Source organism: Aptenodytes patagonicus, chromosome Z (assembly GCF_965638725.1).
Source record: "Aptenodytes patagonicus chromosome Z, bAptPat1.pri.cur, whole genome shotgun sequence".
Lineage (NCBI taxonomy): Eukaryota > Metazoa > Chordata > Aves > Sphenisciformes > Spheniscidae > Aptenodytes > Aptenodytes patagonicus.
This window is the reverse complement of record NC_134982.1, coordinates 59,285,977-59,304,441: the sequence shown is the minus strand read 5'-3', so window position 1 is coordinate 59,304,441 and position 18,465 is coordinate 59,285,977. Positions and strand designations below refer to the sequence as shown.

The 18,465-nt window shown below is 37.9% G+C and overlaps 1 protein-coding gene across 3 annotated transcripts in view; it reads left to right on the top strand.

Moving 5' to 3' along the window:
- RNF38 (ring finger protein 38) overlaps positions 1-18,465 on the top strand; it is a 125,452-nt gene that overhangs the window by 54,384 nt on the left and 52,603 nt on the right. For 2 of the 3 annotated variants that reach the window (XM_076362922.1, XM_076362921.1), the window contains exon 2: positions 14,093-14,163. The exons of the other annotated variant lie outside the window; for it this stretch is intronic. In XM_076362922.1, the coding sequence (XP_076219037.1) occupies positions 14,093-14,163 (71 nt within the window). The remainder of the gene's footprint in view (positions 1-14,092; positions 14,164-18,465) is intronic. 3 annotated transcript variants of the gene reach the window in all.

The following is an 18,465-nucleotide window of genomic DNA, read 5'->3' as shown; positions in this document are numbered from 1 at the left end:
TGGGGTTGTTAAGCCTAGAGAAGAAAAGGCTTTGGGGAGACCTTATTGCAGCCTTTCAATACTTAAATGGGGCTTCCGAGAAAGATGGGAAGAGACTTTTTACCAAGGCCTTTAGTGACAGGACAAGGGGCGATGGTTTTAAACTGAGGGAGTGTAGATTTAGGAATATAAGGAAGAAATTTTTTATGATGAGGGTGGAGAAACACTGGACCAGGTTGCCATGTTGTGGAGACGTTGTTGATGTCCCCTCATTGGAAGTGTTAAAGGTCAGGTTGGATGGTGCTTTGAGCAACCTGATCTAATGAAAGGTGTCCCTGGCAATGGCAGGGAGGGTGAACTAGATGATCTTTAAAGGTCCCTTCAAACCAAAACCATTTTATGATTCTTTGAAATAAGCTTGTGCCCTATTGAATGTAAACCACAGTGAATTTCCCTGGGGGCTACTTGAGCAGTCATCTGACGCAGGGCTTGCTGTTGCAAAATTCTTAAATGGTCTCCTACTCTCAATTTACTGGCAATCTTCCATGTGTGACACTTGCATGAGATAGCCAGAAACAGTGTGATTTTTATGAACTCAGTTCATCAGAGACAGGAGGATACAAAGGTAACAGAGAGGGAATGGTCTAACTCTATCCTGTAATCAAACCTATCTTTGAACAGCTTCTATTTATAAACAGTGTATATTAAATACTTATGATGGAAGTTTTACTCTGGAGTGGCAAAGCAAGTGGGAATGATGTTAATAAACAGTTTCATATTATATCCAAATTGAAGAAATGGCTTTTAAATGTCTATTTTAAAGTAGGACTTGATTGAAATTTAACATGCCATTTGGGGGGGATAGTATATACCTGTTAATACATGCATAATTGTGGCAGCATTTTTTTAGAATAGCCTTATAATAACAGATTAGAACTTCCTAAATGGTATCACTTTAGGAAGATCACTTCTTAGTCTCAGATCATAGAGGTTGTCCTCAGAATAGAAAGTGACTTCCTACTTTTGGCCCTATGATTAAATAGCTTATTTGACACAGATAGTGTTTTTACCTTCCTGCTATATGTAGTTGTTTTTTCTCTGATTGTGTCTTACTATTATGAACTAGACTTAACAACCTGCTAACAGATTTTGTTGACGTTTTGCTATGTAATCTCATCAGTTACCCTTCATCTCTTGACATTTTGAGTACTAAGAGTACTGATAAAATAGTGGTACTGTGTTTATGGGTGTAATAGTGTTTCTGCATTAACCTAATTTCCTGAAGGTTTGTTGCTGCTTTAAAATTTTTCCCTGGATGACTTCTTCCTGAACTGCTCCTTGAAAAAGCAGGAAAGACTGATCCCCAGAGCAGAGCAGACAGCTGTCAATAACCTTATGGAAAACGTTCCTTGCTTTTGTATGTGCACTGTAAAGATATGAAAATACAAACTTTAAAATACTAGTTTTGCACTTGCATTAAATCCGAAATAGAATTTGAGTAATGTTTGAGATGAAAAAAGCTAACAGTAAGGACTTACTTCTGATGTGTTTCAGTATTTTTTTTAAATAACAAAGTTGAATGTTGAAGAATGTTCCAAAAGTCTGCTCCTCATGTACAATAATTTCATTTTTGTAGGGATTTTTACAGTGCATACAGACAGAATTTATAAAAGTCAACATGTATTCTCTAACACCTTTGATTTCAAGAATTCTTTAAATGTTGGGAGGGATGTTCATTTTATTTGAAGCCTGACTTAATCTGATTATTTGCCCTAGGCATGCTGGTTAGTACAGTTTATGCATATAAATCTTGTATGGAAATTATTTTAATAATTTGTCAATAAAACCTTATATGCTCATTGAAAGCCTTTGCTTATCCAGTAATACTGCATTGTTAGTTGAGGAAAAATCTTGCAAATCTAGGGTACATGGGGAAGCATGTTGCTGATGGGTTGGATCCCTCGGACACTTTAGTATGGAAGTGACTCAGATTTCCACACAGATATGTGCTTAACTTAAAAATATGCAAATCCTTTCAGAATTTGGACCTTGCAGGGTGAAGTTGGATGGCTACCAAAGCAGTGGCCTCTCCCCTGTGCAAGACTGCTATGAAGGGGATGAAACAGTGTGGTTGAGCCTGTGGGTTACCAGTCCATCTGAAGTGTAGCTGTTCCTGCTCTTCACTAGAAAAGATGGAGCTGCTAAAGTTAATGCAGAAGGAGGAAGGCAACAGTTAGGCCACAGTGGTTTCCTCTATGGGGTGAGGTGGCCATTATAAGCTTGTTTGCAAGCACAGGAAAAGAGTACATAGATGGGGTTATATTCAGACTGCTTCTCTGAGGGCCATTTTGTGGAGAGTTCCTGGAGTAAGCAGTCTGTTTGTATTTGTAAATTTAAATTATTACATTTAAATCAGATGTTCTTTGTTTGAAGTAAAAGTATTTAAGCAGACTTGTAGAGACACAGCAGAAACCTCAGGTAAAAAGGTCTTTCTTCAGTACTGATTTATACGTGAGCTTTGTTTATGAAGCTTAGAGGCCTGCCTCAGTATTCAGGCCTTTTGCTGTACTAAAGTAACTTTCTTTGTCCCTTTTTTTAAGCTCTGGCATTGTTAAAATATATCAGACTTCAAGTTTTTAAAATACAAAGTCTTTCCTTTAGGTTCCTCTCTTTCTCCTAAAATATCTGAGAGGTGTCATTCAGTCAGAAGTGTGACTGGAAGGTACATTTAACTTATATGAAATAAACATGGGCCCAGATTTCACTGTGAGCTTACAATTGTGTCATTTTCATCCCATTTCTTGCTAATTATTAAGCATGCAGTGTGTTTCCATGATAGCTGCAGGAAAAGGAGAAGCTGAGGGAGCTTTTCTTGCAGACTCTTACCATGCTTTCTGATGCTTACAAAAATAGGTTTTCACTGGCAATGTGGAATTGAGGACAGCATCCCTCAGCTGAGCATTGTGGTGGGGAAAAGGGGCTGGCAGGTTTACCAGTGAGTCTGACTGGGGCCAGGGGGTGGAAGGGGAGACCAGAAAACACCAGCAGACCTACGCTGCCTGCAGTTGAACAAGAGCATGGATTTCTTGGCAAGTAAAGGAAGCAGGAGGAAGGGAAGGAGAGAAGTTCAGGAGGCATTTTACTTTTTTTATTCTCTAGTGACTTTAGGCTGCTTCCTGGCTAGGATGTCATCCAGAGTTGTATCACAGCCTCTTAGATATGTGTACTCTGTGCTCAGGAGTTGCTTAAAAGTTACCCGTGGTAACAACTGAAGAACATTAGCTCTTCCCAGCATGTAATAAATTCTTTCCACAATAGAAGTTAAAGTGAATGCAAAGCTCTGGGAAACCTGTGGCATTTCAGTTTGTTGGAGTTCCTAAAAAGAAGAGTGGAGGAAGAGGGAAGAATGGCAATCCTAATATGCGTTATATGCAGCTAGCATAGCTGCAACCCCCAGGCAAGATACAACGTGTTTCTTCTTCATGGTTGTCCTGGTTTTGGCAGGGATAGAGTTAATTTCCTGCCTAGTAGCTGGTACAGTGCTGTGTTTTGGATTTAGGACCAGAACAATGTTGATAACACACGGATGTTTTAGTTGTTGCTAGGTAATGCTTACACTAGCCAAGGACTTTTCAGCTTCCGATGCTCTACTGACTGAGAAGGCTGCAGGTGCACAAAAAGCTGGGAGGGGGGCACAGCCAAACTGGCCAAAGGGACATTCCATACCATGTGACGTCATGCTCAGTACATAAACTGGGGAAAGCTGTCGGGGGGGGGCTGCTGCTCAGGGACTGGCTGGGCATCGGTTGGTGGGTGGTGAGCAATTGCACTGTGCATCACTTGCTTTTGTGTAGTAGTAGTAGTAGTAGTAGTATTAAACTGTTTTTATCTCAACCCACGAGTTTTTCTCACTTGTGCTCTTCCAATTCTCTCCCCCATCCCACCGGGGGGGGGAGTGAGCGAGCAGCTGTGTGGTGCTCAGTTGCCAACTGAGGTTAAACCATGACAATGGTCAGATTTGCATGCATAGGAAAAAAAAAATTGATAAGTGCTATAATATGGCTGCAAATTAACCGTCTCTTACTTGACCAGCCTAAGTAGCTGAATTATTTCTTGAACTCACCTCTAACTTTTTCGTTGTAATAGCAAAATATTCTGTTTACCTGTTAAGTAACTTCTTCACTGCAGTTTGAAAGGCTCTTGAATTAGAAGGAACATCTAAAATCTAAATACTGTGTGGCAAATAGAGGAATATTGTTGACTAGCAGATGCCAGACATCTGCAAGAGTGGTTTGCATTACTTTTTTTGGATGTTGAGGCTCTTAGATCACAGATGATTTAACCTCTTGATTGTCTTCCTTGCATCTTTTGAAGTAGACTGGTCATCCATGGCTGTATCTCACCAGAATATATATACTCCACTCAACTCACAGGCTTTTTAAAGGGAGCAGTTGATTAAGAGTCTAAACTCGCTCCAGTTCAGACTTTAATTGTTTCTATGCATTGCTACTTTGCAAACTCTAGTCTGCAAATCTAACGCTTACCCTGGAACTTTTCTGATTCATGCAAGTTAGTGAGGCTCAACATCATCACTCTAGATAAAGTAAGTTTACTAGTACAGGTGGCATATACAAATGTTTTTCTAATCAGACTGGTGCTGGGGAGGGGAGGCAGTGAGTGTACTAATCAGTATCATTCATTTAAGCAATGAGGTACTTCCAGTAGCTCTGAAATGACTGAATTAAAAGGATTGAACTCCCACCTCTTTTTCCCTTGGACTAGCATTGTGTGAGTTTGGACTGTTTAATACTGGCAGGCATGAAGCAAGCCATTCAAACCTGATGTTGGTTCTCTTTTTATTACAATGCACAAGTTAGGCAGAAACCATGAGATTCTGAAGATTCTTTTTGGTGTTTAGTTTAAGTGTGGGTTTAGAAGGAAAACAGTCCCTTTCCTGTGGTAGCTGGGGAGCGCAGTACTCTTCTTTCTTGCTTATTACAAAAGAACTGCTGTTTTTCCTTGAGTTCAAGACATAATGTTAAGCAGGGATCTCACTTTGATTTGAAAAAGGGAGTGAAAAAGAATTTAACTGTATTTAAGAGGTAAAAGGCAAACTCAAATTTGTTCTTAAGTCTGAGACTTTGTGTGTCTGTGTATTACATATAGATATGTGTACACACACATACAAGCGCATGTTATCTGTGCATCACTTGAACGGCATTACTCTGTACCCTGTCGTGATACTGGTAATGCTGAAGGGATGGCTGATCTGATGTGTCATGGATGCCTATTGTCTCTTGGAGGTGTCTCAGCATAAATTGAGGCTACAGTTTTGTCACCCAGGTGTTAGAAGCTGTGAGTCTGAGTAAACAAGCTGACTGTTACAAAGTGCACTGTTACTCACACAGCAGGGAGAATGTTTTGGATCATGGGGGGGAAAGAAAGTTCAGCCTGGGATGTTGCTTGAGAAGATGATGGGCTTTAGACCTCACAGTTGCATCTCCTGAACACTGCAGCAAGGAAATGCATTTGGGAAGGTGCTGTGGGCAGTGGGCCATGTGCCATATTCTGTCACTTACATAGGAGTCTTATTGGCATTTTTCCCTACTCTCAGTCAGCTTTGAGCAGAGATAATGCTTCAGTCAGAATTAAAGCCTTGCTTATAATAGCCTTAGGACCTGCTAGCTTTAAGGTGCAATTAGTCTTGAGTTGGTCTGAAATTCAGTGTCAATTTGGGGATATGAAGGTAGTTTAATCGAGTTTCTATCTACTCCCTGCAGTCAGGGCACTGTAAATTGGCTTATAGTTCCTTTCAGTCCTCCAGCATCGTTTCTCTGTTAAACCACAGTCAAAAACTCTTCGGTGATGCAGACTAGAAAGCTGCTGAGGTCACCCTTGGGATTCTGACTCTGTTGATCTTCCTTGCAGATGGGTGAAAGGTGATTAACCTTTCTTCAGCTTTGTCTCAGTGTAATGTTTCTCGGAAAGAAAATGCTTTAAAAACATGATAATTGTTTAAAAACTGCCTGTTAAAAAAAAAAAAAAAAAAAAACACAAAAAACAGGACAAATCCTACCGGATTTCCTGGCGGTGTAACTCAGTATTACAGATTGCACTGTTGTGGAGCAGAGCCTTTAGGTAGTAATCCTCTGTGTCAGTGCCCCTGGATCTGTTACCTCTGCTGGCCCCATTCAAGGGACTGCATTATCACTGCTGTCTTTGAAAGAAACCCTTTTCGAAGGCTGCTTTTGGTGAGGCTGTTGGTGAGATCAGCCAGCTAATTGGTGCGAAGCAGCCAGGTTGTCTGTAAAATCTTTACTTTTGACAGTTAAGGGATCGTGTCTTATATCTTGCTATTGTACTGTAGGGCATTGGTAAGTAGTTGACCAGAAATGAAACAAGTATGGTGTGAAGACTATGAAAGACCCTGTTTAAATAAATAAATAAATAAAAAAGTATTGCCATATCCTCTGCTAACTGCATTTGGTTGTCTGTGGCTCTGTTTATGGAACAGGTGAGTATGACGGAAACGTGGATAAAACCCAAGCTAGCTTTTTTCTTGGTAATGTGGATATTGTTAGAATTGAAGCTATGGCAACATGAAACCTAATGGGCTGTCCAGGTGTCCTACATTGTATTTACTAACTGAAAGCTGTACTATTGCAGCTGTGTTGCTGCTGCTGGTATCCATTGCAGCTAGAACAAAGCCAGCTTGTAATTGTGATTATGTATGTGACTGCTGTTCTTGAAAACCTATCTGTAAAGCCTATAATGTGGCCTGTAATGCAAGGTCCACATTTATGAATTTAAGTTGGTAGAGAACAAATTTTAGGTGATATTGAGGTTAGAGGTAGGCTCTGCACCACCTCTGGAAATTTCTTTCATTATCCAGATGCATAAATGCCCAAAACAAGTTTATATGTATTTGTAATTTGTCAAAACTGAACTATTTTCATTACTTGCTGGTTATCTTTTTTATCTTAGACTAATCCAAGAGGTCATCTTTTACTTTAGTTCTGCCTCTGGGATAATGGGCAGAAAGCTGTCAAGCCTTATGCTTAACACTGTGTTCTCTTTGGGTTTTTTTAGTTTGCCTTTGAGCTTGAATCGATTCCAAATTTCAAGAACACATATGGAGTGTTCCTAGTGAAAACACTTGTGGTTTTGCATAAGTCTAAATCAAATGGGAAGGGAACTTTGCATATTCTGAACAGTTTAAAACTCGTCATTCTTTCCCTTCCTACTTTGAAACTTCAACTGTATAGTGATTTCTTTACTCTCCCTTCCTACAAAAATACACAGTATGGGCATGCTCTGCTGCTGCTCAAGCCAGTACAGCCAAGGTCAATGACTCCTATGGCAAAATAACTTTTTTTTTCTGAAGTGATAAGTCAGAAAGAAGCTAATTTTATGAAGCTCTGTGCTTGGGGGCAAATGATTTTTTTTTCAAAAGAATAACTGTCCAAAAATCAGCTTGCTCTTTTTTTTTTTTTGCCAAATTTTCAGTTCTGTCTGAAGAGACCAGCTAGCCAAATAACTCATTACGAACTCATGAATTTATGTCTTTAACATATCTTAATCAATCTTTACATCTGCATTGATAAAAGTTTCACCAGGGAACCTAACTGGCATTCCTTACATAATTTGATGACAAAAGTCTTGTGTCTTGGACTACATACTGATAAATTTGTAGAGTGGAAGTAGTGTTGTGTCCAAAATCATCAGTTTGAGGTTAAGTGATTTTTTTTTTTTTCACTTTTCCCCTCTCAATGAAAAGAACTAAATCAATTTTCACGTTTGTCTAAGAACTATGAAAAGAACTAAATCAGTTTCATGTTTTTATGTGTCTTGTTGGTTGTGTTACAATCAGAAGAGGCCCTCAGGCTGACTGTTGTTGATTTTCTTCTCCAGGATTCAGTTTATTGCTTCTTTCTCTTCTCAGTGCATTATTTCTTAAACTTTCTTGGTGGCTTTAAGGTAACTCTGGCTTCTCAGAAGTGCAGAGTAGTGCAGAAGTGCAGGTGAATTCTCAGAAGCCAGAGTTTTGCTGCATCGTGATCTCCAGCAACAACAATAAAAAAAAAAAATAGTGGTTTTGCTTCATCACTATCTCCAGCAGAAATTTAAACAAAAGGCATACTGGATAATGTGTAGGTTTAATGGTACTGTAGATGTTGGGTGTGGTTATTTGCGGTCTTACAGTGACATGCTAGAGGGGTGAACTGAGATGTGCGTTGTCTTCTTAGCCTCTACAGTAAAGTATGTGGAGAAGCTCTGACTGTTATAGTACCCTCTCTCTTTCCCCCAAGTGTCTTTCTGATACTCATTTCTTGAACAACAGTGGTAAATAAGAGGGTTAGGGGTTTTTTTTGTTTTTTAAACCTAACAACTCTGAATAAAAATCAGTTTCCATCTTGGGGATATTTTGCTTATAGAATCTCTGTCAGCTTGCAAGTTCTGCAGTTATTTGTAGAGACAGAGGAAACAAGGCAATCAAAGCTTCTATTGCTAGTATTAAAACTGGGAGTATGAGCTGGCATTCTATATAAACTATATATGTAATATTTTAATCTGCAAGTGTACCTATTTTCCAGTGTTCCTGAGCCGCCTTTTGCAAAGCCTGCCTATTCATGTTGCTAATTATTTATGCTTACCTAGTTAACTAATTTCAGTCTTGTGGTAATGTGTTACCATGTTGTCCTTTTGCTATTCCCTCCAACAAAGACTTTTCTTAACTTTCATATTTTAACATGGGCTGTATTTTGCCCAGAGACTCCATTCTGTCAAAGAACATGTTTATCTCTGCAGTTCTCTAAGTAGTAAGTAACAAAGCTTTGGAGTCAGTTTTGCTCAGGAGTCACATTTACTGTATCTCTCAGGATTCTTATGTAACTATGGACCCTTATCTAAAACCAGACTTTCTCAAGTTGTTCATCTGCTCCTGCTGTCTGATCCTTAATGAAGTCCATAATTACCTTCCTAGTAACTGTGGTGATGTAACTGAATGATGGATTGTGGAAATCCATAATAAAAGATACAATATATGTGTATATGCGTATGTAAAACGTGTGTGTGTGTATGTACACATACTTTTAGACACCTATTTGTATGTACATGCACGTAAATGTATATGTATGTATATGCACACGTGCAGAATATAGTTGGGAGTGTGTGTAGATAGGTATACAACACAGTAGTAAATAGTAGGTGCAAGTAAATTCCTGAAACAAAAGATGTTACTTTGTTATAAACATTGTCTAACATCTTTTGAAGCTTCTGATTTAAAAAAAAAAAAAAAGGCATTAGTTCTGTTTAATTTCAGTAAATCAGTATGTTATGGCTGGTCCATTTGCTAGCAAACATGCATCTGTAAACAAAACGGCAAAGACTCCTTTGCAGACCAAGCAAGAAGGGACCTAGTTTTCCTCATACTGAATTTTAAAATTTTTTCAGTAAGCAGAATTGTCAGTGCTAAATGTCAGGTTTCCCACTGAGAACATCGAATAACAGACTCTCAAAGCCAATCTTGCTAAGGGAAGAGGGGTAAAAATCAATAGTAGTGACAGGCGAGAGCTGTGAGAATCTCTCTTCACTGTCACTGCATAATGATGTTAGGGACCCCGGAGGAATGTGCTGCTGCTGTCCGGACCTTCCTGTCTGCTGTGGAGCATTTTTTTAACACAGTGATGCCAAACCTTCTGCAGCTGCCCTTTCTTCTGCAACAAAACCTCTTCTCAGAACACGTGGCAAAAAGGAAGTTCATTGTAACTTCCTACTGTTGGCTGTGCATATACACTGCATAAAATTCTGCTGTAAAGACCTGCAGGTTTTTTAGTGTTAGTTTTCATATTTATCTTCACTTGTAAAATGGCATTATTAGCTCTATTATTTTTTGAGAGGCATTAAGGGGAGGCTCAAAATAGTCATGCTTAGTATTGTGATGCCCACTGTGAAAAAAGTACAGAATATTTGGCTTAATGATGAGAAAAGAAAATATAGGGAAGTTACTGTAAGGTAGTTCTGTTTTCACAAATTTGAGATTAATTTGCTTGTGTGTTTTTTCTTGCACAAAGGGATAAAGCAAAGTAAGACCTTTCTACTGCTCTGTGTCCACCTTCATTTTAGGTGCCAAACCTTTATAGCAAACTTCTTCCAGAAATAATGTCTTCTAATGTCTGAATGATAAAGGGTACCACTCTTTCATATCCCACTATCCTTTAATCCCATATTTTGAATATACTGACTGCAAGACTGAACAATTCTGAAGAGTGGTTATTTATGAATAATAGACTATTTTCTAGAAATAATAGAATGTTGTTATAAATAATAGATTAATAAAATGTATCCTGCATGCATGTGTGTATATATATACACTTACATAAATGTCTGTACATATGCATAGGTATATACAAGTATGTGTGTATATATACACATATATACATGTTTTACATATACACACATATTGTTTATTATGGATTTCCACAATCCATCATTCACCTAATAGAAATCTCTACTAAAGTATCTAAAAGTTCTTTTTTTTTAATACTTCTGCTTGAATTGAGTCTACAGCCAGCTCAGAATTTCTGCAAAATGAGGTTGGCCACTAAAAAGCCAGGAGTTTCCCTTAGAAACGGGAACTTAAATAAATGTGCGAGTGCGGGGAGGTATAGTCTTTTTTCCTCTTGTGTGTTTTTCCCAAAAAATTGATTGCACTCAATTTCTTTTACGCTTTTCTTCATAAGTATATTTTCTGTAAATTTAAAACCAGAATGTTCTGAGATGTTTACAGCATTACTGCAGAAGACAGATGTTTAAGGGAAACACCAAATATCATGAAATCTGAAATCATATTTGTCAGCTTACAGTTCTGGGTTACTGTGAACTGGTACCCCAAGACACTGCAGAACTACAAGCACATTCAGGGGAAAGGACACATGGAGATACATGGCATTGATGTCTACTGTGCCATGCCTGCCTTACTGACAGGATTTGAGTTCAGCCCTGTGACTGGAGACTTGAGACATAATAGATGCAAAGCAGTTAAGAAGTTTATTAATTAATGAACACATTATTAGGAAATTGGTAGAGCAGTAAAATAGTCAATGGTAGGCCATCAAATCAATTTGCCATTATATTACAATGCATATTATTATGCTCATCTATAAAGCTGATAATTATAGGTCTAAACTCTAATGAATCATGTCTATGACTATTGAATTACTGTCCTGTTTTTGGCTGCAATACAGTTAATTTTCTTCCCAGTAGCTGGTACAGTGCTGTGTTTTGGATTTAGGATGACAATAATGTTTTAACACACTGATGTTTTAGTTGTTGCTAAGTAGTGCTTACACTAGTCAAGGACTTTTCAGCTTCTCATGCCCTGCCAGCGAGAAGCTGTGAGGGGGCACAGCCAGGACAGCTGACCCAAACTGGCCAGAGGGATCTTCCATACCATGTGACGTCATGCTCAGTATATAAACTGGGGGGAGTTGGCTGGGGGGTTGGCGACCACTGCTCGGGAACTGGCTGGGCATCGGTCAGTGGGTGGTGAGCAACTGCATTATGCATCACTTATTTTGTAATAATAATAATAAATATTATTATTATTATTATTATTATTATTATTATTATTATTATTATTATTATTATTATTATTACCTTCCTTTTCTGTCCTATTAAACTGTCTTTAACTCAGCCCACGAATTTTACTCCTCCCCCCCCCCCGATTCTCTCCCCCATCCCACTGGGAGGGGGGGGAATGAGCGAATAGCTGTGTGGTGTCTAGCTGCCTGCCAGGTTAAACCACAACAATTACAATTCAATAAGCACTGAGATGTCTATCACTTTCACTAGCACTCCCCCACATGAAGTCTTAGAGACTTCGTATGTTGGTATAAAAATGAAAGTATGTAAACTACCTCCTCAGTATGTGAGCCAAATATAAAGCTTATACATTGCCTAGTCTATAGGATCTTTTGAGACCGCCCCTTTCAAGAGATTTATGTAGCGTATGTAATAAAATATGCTACTGGTGAACTTCTGTTAGATACCACTGTGCACTCTTACACATTAAAAACCAATTTAAGAATTGTTTGGTTTAAAAGCAACTCAGGTATGGAAAAGAAGGAAATCATTAAGTGTATCACATTTTGGGATGAAAGTTTTAATAGTACCTTTCAGGAAAAAGAAAGTCAAATGCTCTATTCCTCTTAATAAGGTCAGGGTATGTTGGAATTTTCTTGTGGATTAAATTTTATTTGATGGACACTTTTTGCTTTGGAAAAAGAATATTTAAGTGGATGAGGAAACTTACTTAGAAGTTTGTCTGATTGAATTGTGTTCAGATAGCATGTGCAACTTCAAACATTTGGACAGAAAAACTGGACACTATTGGCTGTTCTATGGAACTTGGAAACCTCGGGAGAGTGTCTACATGCAGCCATGACATGAATTGGTTCCCAGTAGCTGTGGTAAAGCCAGCTAGCCTGCAAGTGGTGTGAATCAATACTAAAGTGATGTGAATTGGCTCAAGCTCATGAATGAACAACATCCAGATGCTAACTGCTGGATAGGGCTCAACGTGTTCTTGCTGACTGCTGGGGTAGTGCCTGTGCAGTACAGTACTGTTTTTTCCATACTTTGTACTACAGCTAAGAAGGGAAATCTACCACAACCAACTTCAGTAGAATTCATGTGGCATAGCGATAGCAGTAGCAATTGTGGTTGAAATACGAGACGGTATATTCCTTGGAGTTCAGCAGCATATTCTTCAAGGACGTCCAGTCTGTTTAAAGAGTGTGTGTGTGTGAGTGCATACGCAAAGGAGTGAAGGAGACGGAAACGGCTTCTCCCTCTCTCCCATTCTTTACTTTCTGTTTTAGAATTCAGGGCGGGGGAAATGCAATTTTAATGCTAAATACATTGTTTCTTACCTGAGGTAGTGATGACAATAAGCAGTGACAAACTCCCCTCCTCTGCTCTCTCTCCCACAATACAGAGGGATTTAGAGGGGGCTTGCACTAATTGGCCATGATTTCTGCCTATGGCTGGCTGCCTGTTTAAACGATTATGTTCTTTGATCAGTTCTGTCCAGGTCCAAAACAACACATGGACTGCAAAGTTTTATGACAAACTCTTTCTGTTAATTTTTTGGTGAATCTTACAGAATAGGACTACTAACATTTCAAAATTATAACAGAATAGCCACAAGAAACTTTTGGAGAAAAGTTCTAGGTAGATCTTCTGTAAGGAAAATCCTGAAATGGTGTAGCTTTACAAATAAGACTTTCTTCCTCCTTGCTTTTTTAAAAATTGTTTTGCTTAGTATTTGCAGGAAGAAATCATCTTGGGGAAGCATAAATGCAACAACAGCCATTACCCTGCTCCTGTACTTCCCGAGCAAGGACATTAAATAAAACTTTACAATGTGAGGAGGAGTTCTGTAACTCTGTTTGAAAATCTGTATGGATACAATCAAACTTTAGTTTGTCTCCCTCCTTGACAGAAGTCACAGGACAGGGGTAAGCCTTTGCAGAGGTGTGCTGTCCCTTTTTTCCTAGGCATAAAGAAACCTGTGGAAAGACCTTAAGCAGGCAGAAATTCCACTACAAAAAAAATAGGTATCATTAAAACTTCTCTGCTTTGACCTTGAATCTTTCCACCCACTCTTATTCTTAACATATCACTGGAAAGAGACTGCTGTTTTGTGGCTCCTCAGGGTGCTGAAAATTGTCTGTAGTGAAGAATATGGACTACACTGCCTAAACATGAAGTGTGTAGCTTCTCCTTATTTATATGTGTGTATGTACTTCACTGCATGTGTTTGGTTTGCATTGATGAACTAGTTCTGATTTTATTCTGTTTAAATGTTTAGAAAAAATATATGTGAAGACACTGTTGGCACACTATGCAAAATGTCTCTCTGATGCTTATTGTGTTACCAGAATTAAACGCATGACTTGTCAGACATAGCTGTTTGGCAACTAAATCTCTCTTCTGTGTGGGGAAAAAAGAATGTTTGCTAAATTTGCCTTTATTTTTAGTGTTCACAGGAATTGGGTTATCATTTTAATGATTTTTTCTCTTCACCCCCCCCCCCCACCTTCTTTTGTAGGTAGCATTGGCACATCCTTTCAATGCCACTCAATCCATCAAGATCACATTTGTAATGATGACAGTGACAAGGTGAGGCTTACATAAATGTTTCCTTCACAAGGTTCATATGCATTGGGGTTTTTTATGTATTGCTTTTACTACAAAGATTGTTTTGAAGGTAGAGCCGTCAATTTTCAGAGTTACTCTTTGAACTCTCTGGCATATTAAGAAATATATTTTACTGAAGACAATCTTTTAGTCAGTTAAAGAGAGATTTGTCTTTAATACTGTATTTTTATTTTTGCTTGCATTCCTTTGCTCTTCTAAACATTTGTGATTTGCCATATTGACACCCTCAGTTAATAAAGAACAGCAATGTTTTTGCTAATTTTTCAGTAAGGTAGGATGTCTTGTTGCTTCTGACTTCAGATGTTAGAGCCTAGCTAAGTGTTCAGAGCCTTTTTGCAGTAGCTCTATTTTCCTGTTTTGGAGTTGGGAACTTAAGGTTTTACAGATAGGAAGCTTCTGTTCAGTGCTGCAGCCTTAAAATACCGACCTGTTTAGTAGTGTGCAAGCGTTTTCCTAACCTTTTTTTGACACATTCTCAGGTTAGCTTACTTTGAGTCAGTAGAGTGCTGGATGTTAAATATTCAATGATACTTGGATCAGTAGTGTTAAGTGTGGCATACAGAAAGGAAAAGTTTTGACATTGAACTGCTTGTGAGACTTGCTTTCATGTTCCTGTTATTGTTGATGGTTTTACCTTAAGCTTTACTATCCTTAAATAATGCCAATTGATTAACATTAGTTCAACATGTATTATATTGTTTGTAAGTGTGACACTTCATAGTAAACCAACTTTTTGGCTTGATATGCTTGGAAAAGGGCATTTATTAGTCAAATTTTAAATTATCTTTCTTGGGAAGTGGAACGCAACCTGCATGGCAGTGCCTTGGTAAGTGCACAAATCCTTGTGTTTTGAAATTTGGACTAAGTTAATTTTATAGTTGCTCCAGCTTATCCCAGAGCTAGATTTGTTTTCAGTGCAAGTTTCTTTTACTGCTCTACTGCCTCGTTTTCTTTTTTTCCCTTTCACTCTTTTTTCCCTCCTCTTTTTTTAAAATGTAATTTTATTTTTAGGTACCATCCTAGATTTGGGGCCTGGTTTAATCTACAGATATTGGTCAAACATGTTATCCAGAACACGGCAAAATTATTTTAAGTTTCCAGTTGATTAACTGGTTAACTATTTTCAATAGTATTAACTGCTTTTGGGGGGTTTTTTTTGGTCCTTGTGCACTCTGTTCCTGGAAGATTCTTGGGTGAGGAGCAGGTGGGGGAAAATTTCCTTTCAGAGCCATCCTAGTGCAGCAACTTAACACTGGCATTCCCTTTTAACATTCTTCCTTTTCTGTCATTATCTGGAAGATCACCTGCGTGTTAGATTGATTGTCTTCCCTTAGTTTTATTTCATATCAGGGTAATTAAAACTATTATAAGTCTTGTTGGAAATTCTGTCTGTTAAGTGCTTCACAGGTTTAGGGGGAGGGAGTGCGAAGGGGTGTGGCTGCTTACCTGGTTTAAATTTCAGAAGAGTGCATAGCCTTTTGAGTTGTCTGGCACACCACCTGCCTCCATATTAATAGAGAAACTGGGCTACAACTTTACTTTTTTGCATATTTAGGGATGGTGGAAGAAAACAATCTTTCTCATTGGTATTGACTCTGCACCAAATGAGAACTCACAACTGTAAAAGCTGACTAAAGTGGAACTAGTACAAAAAGCAGAAAGAATGTGTTTTGGGTGTATTTCAAAGTTATATTTTCCCTCAAATGTCAGTTTTATTTGGTAGGAGCTTTGATTTTTCTGTGAGAATACATGAAGCTGTTTGCCTTGCATTTTACAGGAAATTCTAGTTGATCCCTTGATTAAAATGACCACTTGTTTGGAAAAACAGTGAACAAATCTTCAGAACAGGCATCTGTGCTCTTCTCAGATGTGCCACTGAACTCTGTGCTCTTGTTTTAATAGAGAAGATAGAACACTAATGCTCAATTAGTGTCACTGGGGGGTATAGGTCGACTGGATGTCTGTTCTGTTTTTTAATTTTTTGAAGGGCTTGTGTATATGGATATACTTTTTTTTTAATCGTAAGTAGTGCTTTCTAAAAGCAGCTAGTTACAGTACTAGGGTACAATTGCAGTTCTCTACCACCCTTTGCTTGTATTTCACATATGCCTATATTTTTGTGTCAGTTTTTGAACTGGTTATTAGTTTCCACTGTGAATTACTTAGAAAATGAGAGTTCTGATTTGTTCTGCCATTACTAAGAGACAGCACCTGTTCATTTTGGTGGGAATATCATTCAAAGATAAAATACAGGATTTAATTGATTTATCTAAAAATTTTTATTAATTGTTGGACTTTTTTGTATTCATTCTAGAAACTTTATGAAAAGCATGCCTTCAGAATAGTTTGACATATCTTTGATTAGTCAATATACCTGTTTCAGTGAAATAATTTACTGCTCTGTGCCTGACCATGTGTAACCAGTTTTTGCATTACAGGAGAAATGTGAAGGATAGTATTTGACTTACAATCTGCATATATTTTACAGTAGGTTCTCCACAAGCCCAGTCTTAATTTCCTGGATAACAGCATGAGAAAAGTTCTACACCACACATGCTAAAGGAATGTTGCAATCTTAATGAAAACAATTCCCAGGCTTCCACCCCAATTACTTGATTTTGTTGACTTGGCACATGAGAATCTTGAATTCATGTTCAGTGACATCAGCAGGAAACCAAAGTCTGAGATTTTTCATGTGTGGCCTCACTGCATTACGAAGGATGTATCATTGTTGCGAGCATTATTGGTAGTACTAAGAACCTGTTTAATTTCATAGCACCAAAACCAGTACTTTGCCTCTTGTCTTACGAAAAGATCTAGTATAGCATAGATACAGAGTACATTTCCCATTTTACTTTGTGTTGCAAAGTGGTTATAATTGAGATGCATCTTAAAATAATTGTTGCTTTGGAGGTGGGAGCTTTTAAGCTTCAGTGCATGAGTCGGGACCCTTTTTTCATGTTTGTAATTTTTTGATTTTTCTTTGAAGTATAACATGCTGTATGTGTTTAATACCTATGATTTTTAAATGAATGAAATACTTAAAGCTGGAATTGTCATTCTTAAAATATTAAATAACAGAGAACTGAATAAATTTCTTTATGGAGTACAGCATTTAAGGAAAGGTATTTGTAACAAGGAACTATTATTCCTTGGCATATTACTTTGCTTTAATGCCCAAGCAGTGGTCTCCTACTAGTGTTAAGCAGAGATAGATGCAAGTATATTATCCTGCAGAGCCTTTCAATCATATTCAGTTTATTTAGCTTTAAAAATATTTTTTGTCCTTTGGGTGGTTGTTTCACCAGTGGTGTACTTGCATTAAAGGATGCTTGCTCAATTTGAGAAGAAACTCCAAAGATGCAATTCTTAACTACTCTTGGGACATGTCTTTTCAGAGATCTCATCAAGTTATCTATTAGTTCTCATGCAGTTAAAAACCAAATTGACCACCCAGTAGCAATGAAAAAAATAAAGCACCATGGGAGCAATCCAGTGGAATTTTTTCGCTAGCACTAAGGGGTTGGAAATTATTATTATTTCCAAATACTTACCTTGCTTTACTCCTTTTTAACTTATTTTACTTTATTTTACACTTATAGTATTACTATTAGCTTTGCTTTCTTACAGTATGTAAGGAGTTTCCCTTTGCTTGGTACTTATGACCCAAATACATAACTACATTATTTGATTCACTATTTCTAACATTTAAATTTCCCAGTTATAGTTAGTATATCTTCCATTTATTTAGTAATTTCTTGTTCCTGAACTTACTCTCATTTGTCTGTCTTGACAGGCACCCAGTCCTCAGTCTGTAATCCAAAGGGCTGTCAGCTCTTTAAAAAGATGTTTTTCAGAAGAGGGGAAGTATTTTGTAAGTTCTAATCCTAAAAGACATGATCCACTTCTTCGTTTTGCTCTTTGGATGGTGCAGAATCAGGTAGGATAAGCCTAAGAGACTCATCCATAGCTGAACTCAAAATGATTCAGGAATTAAGGTATTTTAAGGTCCATCACATTTATTAATATGTGATCTATAAAGTAAGACTATATGCACCTCGTGTGGGGAATGTGTGGGGGACACTACATAGAAAATTGGTAATATTAGAAGGAAGTTCTTTTGCCCCCTCCAATTTCAAAACCAGAAAAAATTCTTCCTGCAATTAGGACAGCACTATTTGATTCCTCTTGGTGTGTGTCGTCTGCCCCCGCCCTTAATTTCAGTTAATTCTGCCTATTCTTACTGACTAGCTTCACGCCTTT